Source organism: Rhineura floridana, chromosome 10, assembly GCF_030035675.1.
Source record: "Rhineura floridana isolate rRhiFlo1 chromosome 10, rRhiFlo1.hap2, whole genome shotgun sequence".
Taxonomy (NCBI): Eukaryota; Metazoa; Chordata; class Lepidosauria; order Squamata; family Rhineuridae; genus Rhineura; species Rhineura floridana.
Genome location: NC_084489.1, coordinates 55,411,613 through 55,429,717, shown reverse-complemented (window position 1 = coordinate 55,429,717; position 18,105 = coordinate 55,411,613). Strand labels below are relative to the sequence as shown.

Genomic DNA, 18,105 nt, shown 5'->3' with positions numbered 1-18,105 from the left:
AAGGGATCTTGATAGGATGGAGCATTGGGCTGAAAACAACAGAAGGAAGTTTAACAGGGATACGTGCAAAGCTCTACAACTAGGAAAAAGAAACCAAATGCACAGTTATAAGATGGGGAATTCTTGATTCAGCAATACTACATACAAGAAGGATCTTGGAATTGTTGTTGATCACAAGCTGAATGTGAGCCAACAGTGCGATGTGGCTGCAAAAATGGCAAATGCTATTTTCCAAATCACATGAAGTGCTCATCCACACTTTAAGAAGGATGCAGACAAATTGGAACAGGGTCAGAGGAGGGCAACAAGGATGATCAGAGGACTGGAAGCAAAGCCCTATGAGGAGAGACTGAAAGAACTGGGCATATTTAGTCATGAGAAGAGAAGACTGAGGGGAGATATGATAGTACCCTTCAAGTCCTTGAAAGGTTGTCACACAGTGGAAAGCCAGGATCTCTTCTCAATTGTCCCAGAGTACAGGACATGGAATAGTGGGCACGTTACAGGATGCCAGATTTCAACTTAACATCAGGAAAAACTTCTTAACTGTACTAAAGTGGTATGACAGTGGAACCAATGACCTAGGGAGGTGATGGGCTCTCTAATATGGAGGCATTCAAGAGGCAGGTGGATAGCCACCTGTTGGGTATGCTTTAAGCTGGATTCCTGCATTGAGCACAGGGTTGGACTCAGTGTTATAGGCCCCTGTGATGTTCCTGTATTAGTGTATATATGGTAAGTGCTGTTTGTATAGGAGATACATGGTAAGTGGAATGAAAGAGGAGGGGGGAGTGAATGGGCAGTAGAATGCTGGATGATTGGCTGAGTGTTTACAATGGCTGAGAGTATAAATGGAAGGATGACAGTTAAATCTGGGTGGATGTGAGAGGGTTGTTTTGGTGGGTTTTTGAGAGGAGATTGTGTGGAGAGTTGGTGGATGTGAGGAGAGTGTGGAGTTCGGATTAATACTAAGACCAGTACCTCAGGAATAGATGAAACCATATGCTTATGTGCCTTTATAAAGTAATCTTGTTATCTCTGTTATATAAATAAATACTTTTGGTTTACCAAAGGCCTGATCCTTGGCTGGGGTTTCACAGACCAGAAGGGAGGGTAAGGTAAATACCAAGGCTGAAGGGTAACAAATGGTGGCAGCGGTGAAGGGGATAATATAACACCACAAGTATTCAGAGCAAACCAGAATTATCTGCATTGATACAAAGGGATTGGGACAGCTTAAGCACGCAGTCACAGAGGTAAACTGATTGAGAGAGACTCAGGCAGAGTCTCTGGGGATACTGGTTATAGAACGTGACGGGTGGTGCTGCGTAGCAGGGGGATCTGGTGAGGTCTATGCTAGAGCGGAGAGAGAAACCATAAAAAAGGACAGTCCGGACTGGTGGAGTCCCTGGTGGTGCCTAGTGACAGGCAGTAGCCACGAGCAGGTCGGAACCTGACAGGGAGAGCCAGGGAAGGGCGTCACAGGCCCTTCCAACCCTACTATTCTATGAATCTATGAAACTGGAGAAGAGTCATTTGTTATGTCAGATTTGTTATGTCAGATCTGAAGGTCCACTGTGTTCCCTCTGTTTTGAGGGGTTACAAGGCAATTCCCTCAAACCTTGTCAACCTTCAGTGTTGTCTGTGTAAGTTTACTCCTCCCTCAGAAACTTAAGCATTTATTTATTTATTTATTTATTTAGTTTAATTTATATACCGCCCTAAGCCCGAAGGCTCTCTGGGCGGTGTACAAAAAGATAAAAAAAGCACAATATATAAATACAATGAATACAATAAATAATAATAATAATAAAAAAACCATAATGAACCAAACAACATCCAAAATACGGAAATGCTGTTTAAAATACACTTTAAAATGCCTGGGAGTATAAAAAGGTTTTCACCTGGCGCCGAAAAGATAGTAGCATCGGCGCCAGGCGCACCTCATCAGGGAGACTGTTCCACAGTTCGGGGGCCACTACTGAAAAGGCCCTGGTTCTAGTCATCACCCTCCGAGCCTCTCGATGGGATGGTACTCGGAGGAGGGCCTTAGATGTTGAGCGTAGTGTACGGGTAGGTTCATATTGGGAGAGGCGTTCCACCAGGTATTGCGGTCCCATGCCGTGTAGGGCTTTATAGGTCAAAACCAGCACTTTGAATCTAGCCCGGAAACAAATAGGAAGCCAGTGCAGACGGGCCAGAATAGGTGTTATATGAGTGGACCTTCTGGTCCGCGTCAACAATCTGGCCGCTGCATTCTGGACTAGCTGTAGTTTCCGAACAGTCTTCAAGGGCAGCCCCACGTAGAGCGCATTGCAGTAGTCCAATCTAGAAGTTACCAGAGCATGAACAACTGAAGCGAGGTCATCACTGTCCAGATAGGGACGTAGCTGGGCTACCAATCGAAGATGGTAAAAAGCATTCCGTGCCACCGAGGCCACCTGGGCCTCAAGAGACAGGGAAGGATTGAAAAGAACTCCCAAGCTACGAACCTGTTCCTTCAAGGGGAGTGTAACCCCATCAAGAACAGGATGAACATCCACCATCTGAGCAGAGAAGGCACTCACCAACAGCGTCTCAGTCTTGTCTGGATTGAGCTTCAGTCTGTTAGCTCCCATCCAGTCCATTATCGCGGTCAGGCAACGGTTTAGCACGTTAACAGCCTCACCTGAAGACGATGAAAAGGAGAAATAGAGCTGCGTGTCATCAGCGTACTGATGACAACTCAGCCCAAAACTCCTGATGACCGCTGTGAGGCGTCCTTCCCTGGCTCTCCCTGTCAGGTTCCTACCTGCGCGTGGTTACTGCCTGTCTCTAGGCACCACCAGGGACTCTACCAGTCCGGACCGCACTCTCTTATGGTTTCTCTCCCCGCTCTAGCACAGATCTCAACAGATCCCCCTGCTAGGCAACCACCAGTAACGTCCCAATACTAGTATTCCCAGAGACTCTGAATACTGGTATTGTTATTCTCTTCACCGCTGCCACCATTTGTTACAGTTCCCCTTCAGCCTTGGTCATTACCTTACCCTCCCTTCTGGTCTGTGAAACCCCAGCCAAGGATCAGGCCTTTGGTAAACCAAATTAAGTATTTATTACAGATAACAAAGCTAACAAGATTAACAAGATTTCTTCTTAAGGCACATAAGCATATGGTTTTACTCAATACTAATCCGAACTCCACCTCCCTCCTTCACTCCACTTACCATGTATCTTCTAAAACAACAACACTTACCATATATACATTAATATAGGAACATCACATTAGCTTTGTTATCTGTAATAAATACTTAATTTGGTTTACCAAAGGCCTGATCCTTGGCTGGGGTTTCACAGACCAGAAGGGAGGGTAAGGTAATGACTAAGGCTGAAGGGGAACTGTAACAAATGGTGGCAGCGGTGAAGAGAATAACAATACCAGTATTCAGAGTCTCTGGGAATACTAGTATTGGGACATTACTGGTGGTTGCCTAGCAGGGGGATCTGTTGAGATCTGTGCTAGAGCGGGGAGAGAAACCATAAGAGAGTGCGGTCCGGACTGGTGGAGTCCCTGGTGGTGCCTAGAGACAGGCAGTAACCACGCGCAGGTAGGAACCTGACAGGGAGAGCCAGGGAAGGACGCCTCACAACCGCACCCAGCGGCTTCATGTAGATGTTGAAAAGCATGGGGGACAGTACCGATCCCTGCGGGACTCCACAATGGAGAGTCCAGGGTATCGAGCAATGTTTCCCAAGCACTACCTTCTGGTGGCGACCCACCAAGTAGGAGTGGAGCCACTGCCAAGCAGTACCCCCAACTCCCAACTCCGTGAGTCTTCCCAGAAGGATACCATGGTCGATGGTATCAAAAGCAGCTGAGAGATCAAGGAGAATCAACAGAGTCACACTCCCCCTGTCCCTCTCCCGACAAAGGTCATCGTACAGGGCGACCAAGGCTGTTTCGGTGCCAAAACCGGGCCTAAAACCGGATTGAAATGGATCAAGATAATCAGTGTCATCCAAGAGCCCCTGGAGCTGGCCGGCAACCACCCGTTCCAGTACCTTGCCCAAGAACGGAACATTCGCCACAGGTCTATAGTTGTTCAGGTTATCTGGGTCCAAAGAGGATTTCTTCAGGAGTGGTCTCACTACCTCCTCTTTTAGGCAGTCAGGGATCACTCCCTCTCTCAAAGAGGCATTTATTATCTCCTTGGCCCAGCCGGCGGTTCCGGTCCTGCCAGCTTTCACCAGCCAAGAGGGGCAAGGGTCCAGAACAGATGTGGTCGCCCACACCAGTCCAAGGATCTTGTCAACATCCTCAAGCTGTACAGACTGAAACTCATCCAATAAACAAGGACAAGACCGCGTTCTGGATGCTTCGTTGGAACTCACTGTCATAACATTGGAGTCTAAGTCCCGGCGAATGCATGCGATCTTATCCTGGAAGTGCCTCGCGAACTCATCACAGCGGGCTACAGATGAATCCATAATATCCCGAGGGCCAGAATGTAAAAGCCCTCATACAATTTTAAAGAGCTCCGCCGGGCGGGAGAGAGATGCCTTAATTGTGGCAGCAAAATATCTCTTTTTTGCTGACCTCACCGCTACTATATACCGCTTAGTAGAAGCACTTACCAAAGTAGTGAGTTGTCCAAGTCTTAAGTTCCCAGCTTGTTTCTTTGGAGAGGTTAGACCCTTTTCTCCTCAGGACAGAAAGGGATGTGAACAATCAGGCTGCCATTTTAAGGAGTGTTCTACCCAGTTTGGGTAGCCAGACCTTGTCCTTACATCCCATCTGCAAACATTACATGAAAGGTTTGGCCCTGGTTTCTCTCGAGGTGGTACACCAGTTCCCCACATGGAATTTAAATTGGGTCCTCACCAATTGCTTGATCTGATGGTCACTTGCTCAGTAATTTTTTCTGTCTTAAGATGGTATTTCTGGTGGCAATTATGTCAGCAAGGAGAGTGTCAAGAGTTAGAGGCTGTGTCTTCCAATCTACAACTTTGCGTTTTTGGCATCCTTATAAGGTGGTGTTGCGACCTGATCCATATTTCATGTGTAAAATCCCAGGAAGTGGTTCCCTTGGTTGTGTAAAAACAAACCCTTCACGCTAACAGGAGTGCAGGTGGCACATTTTGCGTGTCAAGAGAACACTATGGTTTTATCTACAAGGAACCAGGAACTTGGGGAACTCTTAATCTTGATTTGTGGCTTTCAGTGATCATTCTACTGGGAGGAATGTCTCTTTCTCATCCATTTTTAGGTGGTTCAGTTAAGCCATAGTCCAGGGCTATGTGGCATTGCACAGGGAGCCACCAAGTGTACCATGGCCTTTAGGGTGCAGTAACTTTGATCGTGTTTAATGGTAGCTTACCTGTACTGGAAATTAGGAGAGCAGCAACTTGGGCTTCTCCTCACGCTTGAGGCACTACAAGGCGCATTTATGTCATCAACTGCCAACTTTGGTAGGAAGGTCCTTAAGACAGTAAGGCAGTGGAAGCCCACTCATGTATTGGAGACTGCTTTGTTATATTCCTATCCAGAATGTGATCCGTTATCCTCAAGTAAAAATGGTATTTTGTCTTACTGTGAATTTCTGTTTCCTGGGAATGATAGAGGATATTCCACCCACCTCTCCTTTCTCTGTTGGCAACTTGAGGGGTGTGGGTTATGTCTCCTGCTACATATGGTTAGAAATTTTTCTTTCCTGTCCACATGTGTGTGATCCATTGACTTTTGGAGCATCTGTTCTACTTTGGTGTGGTTAAGCCCCCCCCCCCGCTTCCCTATTCCATGTTAGTTTTTCTTTTTCTGTTCAGTAGTTTCTCAGCAGTTAGTCATATACAGAGTTGAAGTTTGAATGTTGGCGTGGGGTTGAGGAGTTGTCTACTTTGCCAGTCAGTTTGCTGAGAGGGATGACTCCTCCTAGAGAAGAGGCAAAAGGCTTTAGTGGACCCTGCCTACTCCTTCCAGCAGGAGGCTTCATTCTTATCAGGAATATCATCCCTCATCCCCAGTAAACAGATTTCATGGTAAGACAAATTTACATGTTTCTGGTGTAGTGTCCTTCAACCCTGGGTACCCAGTTGTTGTTGAACTACAACTCCTTGTATACTCAGTCAGCTTAGCACAATGGTCAAGTATAATGGGAATTGTAGTCCAACAATATCTGTGGACTCAAGCTTGAAGAACGCTGTCCTGGTTCATAAGGTTGTCAAGCTATTTTCTCATGTTTTTCCATACTAAGTTCAGAAAGTGACAATCATTGACTGGTATTGGCATGTAAGAACATCTCACCAGTATTAAATCTTCAGTGTTTGCCCAATTTGTTTCCATACACAATTCAAGGTGCTGGTTTTTACCTATAAAGCTCTGTGAGGCTTGCAACAAGGATATCTGCAGGATCAGATACTCCCCTAGGAAACCCACTTTAAACAAAAAGATCTTAATTAGAGGTCCTGCTCCAAGATGGCACAGTTAGAGGTGAGAGGGTGGTAACCAGAGACAGGGATTTTTCAGTGGTGGTTCCCAGTTGTGGAATAGTATCTTCCAGAGAAACTCATGAGGTGCCTGCATGAATAGATCTTAGGTATCAGATAAATGTAATTTTTTAAATTGAGCTTTTCATGTTATTCCTGCTTTTACTATTGTGGCTGTGGTAGTTTGTTTTCAGCTTTTATTGTTAATTTTTAAAAACTTGGCCATCTGGGAAACATATGTTGAACGGCAGGATTTTAAAGAACAGTTTAAATAAAGGAAGTGACAGCTGAGCCAGACAATAAACTGAAATTGTTGTATTTATTAGAATATTTTAAGTGTGTACCCTATATAGATTCATACAAAACTGGAGATCTTTATTTTTTGTTACAGATCGCTTTACCCAGTACAGTGCTAAAAACCTTAGGCAAGCCTGGAATAAGTAAGTCTTTCAATATAATGTTCTATCATTGTTGGTGATTTCTCGCTAATTATTTTTCCTAATAAAGAATATTGAGAATATATTTCCCTTCACATTTTGGAATATTGTCGGTATTTCAAATACCAGAAGCTACTCAAATTACTTTTTGCCACAAATGTTTGTAGCCTTTCTTTGCCTATTGTTTGACCTATCAAGCATATACTGTAGAAAATTAACAGTGTGTAAAGGCAAGCTATACTGGTTATAAATCTGCAAGGCTGATACAGATGGGTAGGTGGATTAAGAGCAGAATAACTGAAAATAGTCATTTTCCTTAAGGTGATTCTACTACTTCTAAACCCTGGTCTGATTGACAGTACAGTCCATAGTCTGCAAAAACTGTTACACCTAGATTTCCTTATTCATATAATGGAAAAATAAAGTCAATAATAGCATAGGATTTAAAAGTATAATTTGCATAAGGTATATGTTTCTAGTAAGCTCTTACTGAACATTATTCTGATTAAACCTAGAACCTTTTATTTTCCGATGTACAGATATGATCACAACAAAAGCCAAAGGAATATCATTATTAAAAGCTATCTTCACATATTCCCATGCTGTTTGTGTGCCTCTGTAAAAGGATTGTTTTTTCAGTTTAAAGGATGTCATGAATAAATGCAGGAAAGTTATCACAAGTCACAGATCAGTTCAAAATGGAAAAGACAGGTTGCCAATTTTATGTAAACATTCATGAACTATGTAAGGGGTTTCAACCTTTTCTGATGTGAATATTTCAGTGTTGTATTACTGATTATTCATCTCTGTTGATATTTATATTAATATTTTAATTGAAAACAGCCTGCTGTTTTGAAACTGATTTTGTTTTTAAACATTTCTTAATTTTTTATTTAATTTACTTAAATTTAAATAAACAGTACTAGGGCTTGGTTACATCTAGATAAAGCAAATGGGACCAACAAAATGTTGCAGTGTGAAGTACTTCTGTTTAGTGTTTTAAGTAGCCAGCCATGTCTTCTTTCATGATATCTGATTTTATTCCCTTTCCATTGGTTTTCTATCCTCAGGATTGTATGGCCACTGCGCATGATAAAGAGAGTGTGTGTCCCCTTAAGCATTTTCCCCATTTTTGCTGATTTTGAGGTTTTACTCCTATCAGTTCACCATAACCCTCCTTCAAGTATAAATGTTCATATGTGTAGATAAAAGCTGTCTCTTCATATCCATCACCAGTGCCGAAGAAGCTTTGAACAGCATGACCAAAGTCCGTGTTTGCTTTGGCTTTTTCCATCATGAAAAGATGTCAGTGCTAGTTACACAATTGGCCCATATTTTACTTTGTGACATAAAACTGTGTCCAGGAGTTTACATGCTCAGCTGTTAGCACAACATGCAGAAGTATTCAGATCTCTAGCTTGTCAGATACTGAATTATCTCATAGGAAGTGTATAAGCTGAGGCAGCTGTTTTTTCAAACTAAATTCTAGTGTCTGATATTGTGAGAACTCTATTAAGAGAATACTACAGGGTTATTTTTTGTGGGTTTTGTGTGTGTGTGTTGCAACTTAAAGGAACACTTTGGACGCTTGGGGGAGCACTTGGGTTAGCTCAGTAGACACCACTTTGCAAACAATGAAGAATCCTATTCGCTATAATTTAATGTCACTGCTTTTGTTTCAGTAATAAAGAATAGCCTTTTCAATCAGCTATGTTTAATAAATACTGTATCATAAGTCAGTTTTGCAGTTAACTATACGTACTTGAGATAATCACAATTTTCGAGCTAATCTGTGGCCCTCCTGTTGTTGTTGAACTCTGTCTCCCATCAGCACTGCCTAGCATAGCCAGCGGTCAGAGATTATGGGAGTTGTAGATGTAATAACATCTAGAGGGACATAGGTTGGGCACTCCTGTTTTAAAGCAAGTCCCTCTAGCACTCTTCAGAACAGGTAGATATATGCATATACGTAAAATCTCTTTTGAACATCTCTGCATATGTTAAGTGACCCAAATACAAAGCCTTGTAAATATACAGAGAAATATGTGGGTGTATTGCACCCATTAGTATTTAAATATATTTTATATTTGGTCTTTAGTGTTTACTGGATATGTCTAGCTACATCACAGTCTGGATAAACCATTGGATAAACTGCAGAATAGGGAGCCAGCCAAGGTCAGGACCCATCTGTAATAATTTATTGTCGTTCAGTATGGAAAGGCCTGATTTGGACAATCTTTCTTGGCTTAATAAACCTCTTCCCTTGTATTTTATTCCTGGCTTGCATTAAATCAGAATTCCCCAGGGAACTCTGGTTTATGTCTATCTGATTGTGGTTTATTTTGGTTAGTTAACTGAGATTAAATCAGAGTACCCTGGTTCAGGCATAATGGGTTTCTCTGGTTTAATGTATGCCAGAAATGAAGCACTGAAGCGGACCCGTGATGGGTGCACAAGCCCAGTGTTCATTCCCATGGTTTATGAAGCTGGGAAAGATTGTTGAAATAGGACCAATGTGTACTCTTCATGGGAATCCTTTAAGATTCCTTGTATTTCAGTACCGTGGATAGTGTCTCATCAAAAAGTCACAAATTCGGTGGCCATATTGCCACAGTTGGAATTAATATTGATAACATGCTCAGCTGTGGGCTGTAAAAGAGGTTGTATAAATAGATGAAATATCTGGGCAAGCTGTGTTAGTATGGCAGAGAAGAAAGTATGGCTTACGGATCCAGAGAATGGGACCACATAGTATTTTGCTTATTTGTTTTTACTTATTCAGAACTTAAAACAATGCTGGTTGCTGTGAGTCAGCATAGGACAGCCATTTCCTTTAATCTAGTTTTAATTTTATTCCACCCCATTAACAACAATATATTTTGTGATTAGTATTCAGATCAAACTGAAGCTTTCCAGATGATGTTGGACTGCAACCCAGCCTGCATGACTAGTGACAGAGAAACAGGAGTTGTAGTCCAACAGTGTATGGAAGGCTTCAGTTTTCCCATTTCAGCTTTATACATTTTGACTAGATGTCATCCAATAGCATACGGGTTGGCCACTGTGAGAACAGAAAGCTGGGCCAGATGGGCCTTTGGTCTGATTCAGCAGGTTGGTTCTTATGTTTCAATCTTTAAGTTGAATGTGTTTATCTCCTATATCACTTCATCATCTTCACCACACTTTAACCCTAGCAATCTATATCTACTTTTTTACCTGTCCCATCACAAACCTGACTAGCTGCGAATACCACCCATGCCACTTTTTGTCTTTGTTCACATGCTGTTGAGGTTGCTTATCCAATTCTCCATGTTGTAGATGATTATTTCTTGATATCTTCCATTGAATTAACTGTTTCAATTACTCTGAATTTTCACTATACTTAATTCTTCTTCCTCTATACTTTTTATAGGCATGTTTGTTGATATCCTTAGTGAGGTGTTTGCAGTATCTTTTACATTTGAATCACCATTGTAGTGAGTTCATGTACTGTTTAGCCTTTTTCCCCAGGTTATTAATAAAGATGTTAAATAAAACTGGATAACACTAATCCCAGTAACACACAGCTGGATATTTCCCCTCTGAATCAATACTATTTATCTTTACCCTTCATTTATGGTTGTCAGCCAATCTCCAAACTGTGTGACATATCCAAGTTAATTTTAGTTAGTCTGGAAAAGCAAGATTATTTGAAGAACATTCTAAAAAGAAAATTGTTGAAAACATTTCTGAGATTTGCCACTTTTGCTTCATTTTACCCTTATGTTTAGATTTCCCCCTCAGTTTGTATTCTATTATTTATGTGAAGAGACTTGGCTCCTAAAAGGGGCAAAACCTGCTACATTTTCAGAACTGAAAAATTGAGCAGAACCCATTGTACCACTTCAGATAAAGACTGGTCTTTATGAAGATCAAATACCCTAACCAAAGGGAATGTATTTAGCTTTTGGAAAAGTAGTACTACTGCTCTGTTAAGTACAGACATCAGTGGCAGTTACATATTCAGTGTATTTAAGCTACAGAAAGGTAGATCCATGTTAAAAATTAAAATGACACTTCCTAAGTGTAAGAGCAGTTTCAGCAACAAAATAAATTACCTGTGCAGGTTGTTTAATTGTGGCCTAGGATATTTCCAAGGAGGGGGTGAACAGGTTTCTGCTGAAATGTTAAAAGTATTGCACATTCTGTTTGAAAGATAAGGGGTGCTTTTTCAAAACCAATAAAACCTCAACTTTGTATTGATTTAATTTCTTTAGTCCCTTTTGTCTCACTGCCATATCTCTTTAATTCTCATTTGCCTGTGGCTAATAACTGGAAGAAAACACTTTGTTTTCATACTATCCAAGACGAGCAGCTAGACAAATATCTCCCAGCAATAAATTGAGTGCAACTGGTTGGTTTTTTTTATAGAAACATTGGGTCATATGCAATGTTAGTCATACTCGGATTAGATTTATTGAAATCAGTGGACATAAGTATTCTGATTTCAGTGGGTCTATTCTGAATATGGCTAACATTAGATGTCACCCAATATGATGGAAAGAGGTTCTAGTCATCCTATTAAAATTTCAGTCTTCCTCCAAACTGATTCCCAACTGGATTAACTCACTAATAGATTTAGGAAACTCTATGGCTAATAAATTCAGTTTGTGTCTGCCATTGTTGCTAATGTTGACCTAGTAGCGGGGTCTTTATAACACTGTAATTGTTAACCCAATATACTTTCCTACTACATTTTTAGAATGTGTCGATTAATAATTTTGAAGGCATTTCACCACATTTTTTGAAGTTTTTCTGTTGTTGGTCTTTCAGGCATATGCTGTAAAAAATGAAGGATTCCCAAAAGCAAATTATACTAGAAATGCTAGGTAGGTGAAGTAGGAACAGAAAAATTTACATCATTTCCTAAGGTGATTTCAATGATTTCTGACACATCTGGGCCCTATTTTGACTGCCTATACAATCCACAACCTGTGTAAACTGATATACTGAGAATTATTTAGTCTCATTGAGTTCTCATTCCTGTCACAGTGTAAATTATGTCAGTAGCGTTGGATTTAAAAATGTAATATGCAGAAAGCATATATGTGTGATAAACTCTTACCAAAAAAAGTTTCTTAAACATCCTAATAATATGCTCGAAAAGAACTTGGAAAAACGGCCATGTTTTATTTATTTATTTAGTTAGTTACATTTCTAAACCGCCCTATAGCTAGCAGCTCCCAGGGCGGTGTACAACATGATAAAACCACAATATTTAAAATACAGCAAGTGTGTATTGCGCAAACAATATAAAACATTATATAAACAAAGTAAAAGAAAACTAGAAATAAAATAAATAAGATTAAAAAGCATAAAATACATTAAAATGCCTGGGTGAAGAGGTGGGTTTTTACCTGGTGCCGGAAAGATGACAGGGAAGGCGCCAGGCGTATCTCATCTGGGAGGGCATTCCATAATTCGTGGGCCACCACCGAAAAGGCCCTAGATCTTGTTACTGTTCTCCAGGCCTCTGTATGGGTTGGGACCCGGAGAAGGGCCTTAGACGTCGAGCGGAGTGAACGGGTAGGAACATAGCGAGAGAGGCGTTCCATCAGATATTGCGGTCCAGTGCCGTTAAGGGCTTTATAGGTAAGGACCAACACTTTGAATCTGGTCTGGAAACATATTGGAAGCCAGTGCAGTTGGGCCAGAATAGGTGTTATGTGGTCGAATTTCTTCGTCCCAGTAAGAACTCTGGCCGCAGCATTCTGCACTAGCTGAAGTTTCCGAATCGTTTTCAAAGGTAACCCTACGTAGAGAGCATTACAGTAATCCAATCTAGAGGTTACCAGAGCGTGAATAACTGAGGCTAGGTTCTCCCTGTCCAGATAGGGTCGTAGTTGGGCTACCAGCCGAAGCTGGTAGAACGCATTTCGTGCCACCGAGGCTACCTGAGCCTCAAGTGACAGAAGCGGATCTAATAAGATCCCCAAACTACGGACCTGTTCCTTTAGGGGGAGTGTAACCCCATCTAGGGCAGGTCTGACATCAACCATCTGAGCAGAGGGCCCCCCAACCAACAGCATCTCAGTCTTGTGTTTTATGTTGAGGAAGATTCTTCTAGTCAAGATCCACTAGTCATATGACATCATGATTTTCTGATTTTTTATGTACCAATTTGAGACATTGCCTTTTCTGCCCCATACCATTTTTAGTTTTGATTTTTTTTACTCTTCACTACTACCCCTCTAGTTTTTTCTGAGGACATTTGGGCAAATGGTTTGTGTTATTCAGATTCAGCCTATAGATAAGCTCATCATTAGTACTTAATGTTTTTAAATGTTCTGCATTGTTTTTAAACGTTTTACATATTTTTTATTAATTTATTCCTTAGGTTCCTTTAGGAAAAAGGGCAGGATAGAAATGTAATAAATCAATAATAGTAGCTACATTTTAAGCATTTTTAAAACCTATGGAAGTTAATTTTGATAAACAGGATATCCACTTGACCTGCTTGATAAAATGTACAGTTGTACTACTGCATTCAGATAGACTGTGTTGTCCATTTAGTGGTGTACTATAAATAAAAGCAATTTACAATAGTATTGGTGCACCTGTCATTGCTGGAGGGCAGATAAGCAAGTGATTCCAAAGGGAACTGACCTTTTTCTTTTAGGCATTGAGTCACTTTCATATCCTAAGGCAAAAATTATATGTGAAAGCTGTTATATTCCTCACTGTATTGTGCTTTAAATGTTTCTTGCTATGGCCATAACATGAACCTCATAAAAATACTTTAAAAACATTAAGCCTTTGTTGAATGTAGCCTAATTTTTAGAACAGTTAGGTAAGGTCAGTTATACTGTGTTGAAGTTTAGTTTAGAGTAAAGCCAGTGGTACAGTTTTCTGATAGGTCAGCTGCCAGCTCCAAATACTGATGTCTGTTCTCTGCCTACAGAGTGTATTTTTACAAAACAACTGCATCTTTTAAACAAGGAATGGGGAACCATTACAACTTTCCATTTTAATAATCTAGTTGATAGTGATAATAATCAGTGCAAAATGCAGTATTTTAGGTTCACCTCATATTATTGATTCTACAGTATTCCCATGTTGGAGAAATATTTGATCATAAATTCAGTGAAATCAGCCACTTTTTATGCGCGTGCATTTGAATCCTTCAATGCATAAACCAAGATGAGGCAGCAGATGTATGCTTTGAGTTTTTTTTCTTTAATGAGGGATCTTAAAGCCTAGAAGCAACTTGTTTCAGCATAATCCCACTGAATGCGATTCGTCTGTTTATAGCCCTAAGCAGGGTTTTTTTCTCTTTAAGACTACGTTATAGAATAAATGTTGACTGACTACTAATTTATTTATTTCTATTTCTAATAATTACTAATTATTATCATATCTGAAATATTTATTATTGGATTCCTTGCTGATGGCCAGAGATTTTGTCAAGCTGAAAGATAGTGTAGTCTGTTCTCAGTGAGGTTACATTCCCCTTAAGAACTAGGTTTGCAGTTTGAGAATACTCCTAGACCTGACTCTGCTATTCCCCTCCCCTTTTTTTGTAGCACCTGTGGCTGGAATGCTTTTTAATTGCTTAGGTTGGTTTGGTAGCTATATGCCTTTCTAGAAGCCAGGTACCTGGCCAATATGGTACATAGTTACTTACCTCCAAACTGGACTACTGCAATGTGCTCTGTATTATGGCCTTTAACAACTATAGTAGACATCAGTGAAGATGTGGAGCCCTGCAGCCAGCACTATGCAAGCACATAGTTATTGAGCTGCCCTCATAATGAGCACATGCTACTGACATAATTGGAATGAGCATGCATTTGTGGTATGGCTCTAGTAGCAGCATCCCAAACCTACGCCACCACATCCCAGACCTACGCTTAAAGTAATGGTGGGAAGGCCTTTCCCCCTCTTTTTCCACAATGTGACGATCAGCACAAACTGGGTTTTCTGGCCACCACTGGCATGGAATGACATTGCTGATCGCTCTTGAGACCTTTTGGGTGATCTGCTGTAATTATATTAATGCTTGAATTTTTCTGGTTTATTTTATTGCCAACTGCCACAAGGGTCTTTTTATCTTGTTGACAGCATGCAAATCTTAAATAAAATCGGGATAAATTGTCTTGTCCCAACCCAACATTATTGAAATATTTCTCATTGCTATGTTCCATTACAACTCCTAAGATTAAGAATATCCCTTTGAGTTTACCCATCTATTCACCAAACTACTTCTGCAAGGCATGCCCCTTACTGAAGTTCAAATAAAGAGGGCCTTCTGGACACAGTAGAATAGCTGCTTTTTGGAACTACAGATAGGGTGATAAACCTTTAATGTTTAATGTGTTGCTACCAGCCCTGAAACTTTGGGGTACAAGAGGCTACTATTCAGATAAAGTACAGTATGTTAAACAATGTGAATTAATAATGAACTCTCTTAGTTTTCTTTGTCAGTAAACTTTCCTCATTAGCCTGACTTCACAGAAAATAAAAGAAATTGAAAAGATTAATGTGGCAGGAACAAGGAACCCCCTCCACGTGTGATAGATCTGAGTCCCCTGCTGGAAAGATTTGTAGCCAGCAGTGATGAATGATCACTGGCTGGAGTGACTGCAGAAGTTCACCCTTTCATGACACAAATTCATGTTGGACTTAATGAACACACACACCAGTTCTTATTTACATTATACTGAAATTAAGAGTTTTCAAATTCTGTGTGTGAAGACGGGAGGCAAGGAATGAGATTTATGAGTTCTAATGTTTCTTTAGTAAGAGCTGCGTTGATTTTAAAGATCAAAACCTGGAGAGCTCATAAGGCAGCTTCACTTTCTTTTAGAATGATTTAATGGGATAACTTTGCTAGGCACACAACATTTTCACCAGTGAAACATTTCAAATCCAATGTTTTCCTTTAGTTTCTTTTGGAGACCAACAGTTGAAGTTTTGGAAGAACAAATGTGTGTGTGTTGGTAGGAAGTGAGGGGAATCTTGACTGAATGATGTGCTAAGACTATTTCAGATATTCCTGTGGAGTTTTTATCCCCCCTCCCTTGTTAACTTCTCCTTGGCTGATGTCCAGGCACTAAGGAAATAAATATGTGAAGAAAGTATGCTATGGAATGGTGACTGCAGTGACATTTTTTCCCTTTTATCATGCCCAAGATTCAGTGAAATTGATATAAATTCACCATGCCTTCTTTAAAAAGCATAACAAAAAGGCATTCTTCCTTTAAGAGTCAGACTGTAAAAGGTGATTTTCTTTCACTGAGTTTAGTTTAAGCCTGTAAAAAGCATTAACTGAAAAATCTGATATATTTTGTTAGGACATTTATTGCATTAGTAACATATATTTTAAATTCTCAGTGAAAGGTTTATAGAGAACATAAAAGTTAAAGTGTTTTTGCTCAGGATTAAAGATTCATTCTCTCTTTACTGGGGAAATAATAGTCTATAAAATGATGTTTTAGTAATTATTTTAGCTCTATTTTTAAAAGGTGTTCTATTCAGTTTGCTGAGATGGACAAAGAAGGACTTTTAAAACAGTGTCCTAGTTACAAGAGTTGTAGCCTTTAAAGCTTCTCAAATGACTTTTTTTAAAAAAAAAGCAGCTTCTAATTAAAAGTTGCCACATAGTTGCAGTGTTTCATTTAAGTTATGTTTATAGCTAGCTCACAACCTTCAAATACACTATGAATCCTGCATGTTCTTAAACATTCAGTCATGGTATAAGTAATCTTTCCCCCCTCATATGCTATAATGAATAATATTAGACAAACTGGATTGCTGAAAGAATTAAGATAACTGACTGACTGGTGTGCAAATTGTAAGGAAGTCATTGTTGAAATCTTTCTAGATGCCAAAGTGGTGAGGGGCTGGAGGATGCTATAATTAAACTATCTTGAAAAACACCTCCCAAATTAAAAAACAGGAAAATTTTAAATGGCATTGTTCTCAAAGTCCAAATCCTTAAATGTGAAATATGTCCCTTTTGGAAGCATATTTTTGTGTTTCACAGTTCCAATTTATGCAATATGAGTTATTCATAAAGTATGCATCAAGAGGGAGAAAACCAAAGTTGTGGCAAGTAGTGATAAGAGACAGAAGAGATATTAATACATTGTTGCTTGATGCCAGAGGCTACATGATAACCTTCTTTCCGTATTACTATTGTTTATTAAATTTATATCCTGCCCTTCCAGTAGGAGCCCAGGGCGGCAAACAAAAACACTAAAACTCTCTAAAATATAAAAACAGACATTAAAATATATTAAAACCTCTTTAAAAACATATTAAAACAAGACATCTTTAAAAAGCTTTAAAAGCATCTTAAAAAGCAATTCCAACATGGACGCAGACTGGGATGAGGTCTCTACTTAAAAGGCTTGTTGAAAGAGAAAGGTCTTCTATAGGCACTGAAAGGATAACAGGGGAGGGAATTCCAAAGGGTAGGTGTGACTGCACTAAAGGCCCACTTCCTGTGTTGTGCAGAAAGGACCTCCTGATAAGATGTTATCTGCAGGAGGCCCTCATCTGCACAGTGGAGTGATCGACTGGGTATATTAGGGATAAGACGGTCTTTCAGGTGATGGACTTTTGATTTACATGTAGTAAGAATTGTATATTTTATTATGGCATACATTATTATTTAATCACTGCAAGCCCCCTTGCATTGTACTCAAAGTAGTTCGGTGTCAATGATGTTGAGATAGCTGCTTCGGCTCATGTATTAGGACAGAGTCAACCATCAATGCCAATGTTGAACACAACAATTTTTTTAAGTGTTGGGGGGTTTATTAGACCTGTACATCTCTAGAAAGATCCTCCGTGGCGCAGAGTGGTAAGCAGCGGTAACGCAGCTGAAGCTCTGCTCACAGCCAGAGTTCTATTCCAACAGAAGGAGGAAGTCGAATCTCTGGTGAAAGGGGTGGAGGTCCACTCAGCCTTCTATCCATCCGTGGTTGGTAAAATGAGTACCTGGCATATGCTGGGGGGTAAAGAAAGGCCAGGGAAGGAACTGGCAATCCCACCCCATATATACGGTCTGCCTAGTAAACATCGCAAGACGTCACCCTAAGAGTCGGAAACAACTCACACTACAAGTGCAGGGACACCTTTACCTTTTACATCTCTAGAAAACTGTATCCATTGTTGCTCTTCTACTCAGTAACACCAGGCAGTGAATAGTGGAGCAATAGTT

At 40.3% G+C, this 18,105-nt stretch overlaps 1 protein-coding gene across 12 annotated transcripts in view; it reads left to right on the top strand.

Moving 5' to 3' along the window:
* Positions 1 to 18,105, top strand: part of CDK14 (cyclin dependent kinase 14) — a 571,841-nt gene that overhangs the window by 315,303 nt on the left and 238,433 nt on the right. For all 12 annotated transcript variants that reach the window (XM_061586439.1, XM_061586434.1, XM_061586445.1 and 9 more), the window contains one exon: positions 6,854 to 6,902. In XM_061586439.1, coding sequence (XP_061442423.1) covers positions 6,854 to 6,902 — 49 coding nt within the window. The remainder of the gene's footprint in view (positions 1 to 6,853; positions 6,903 to 18,105) is intronic.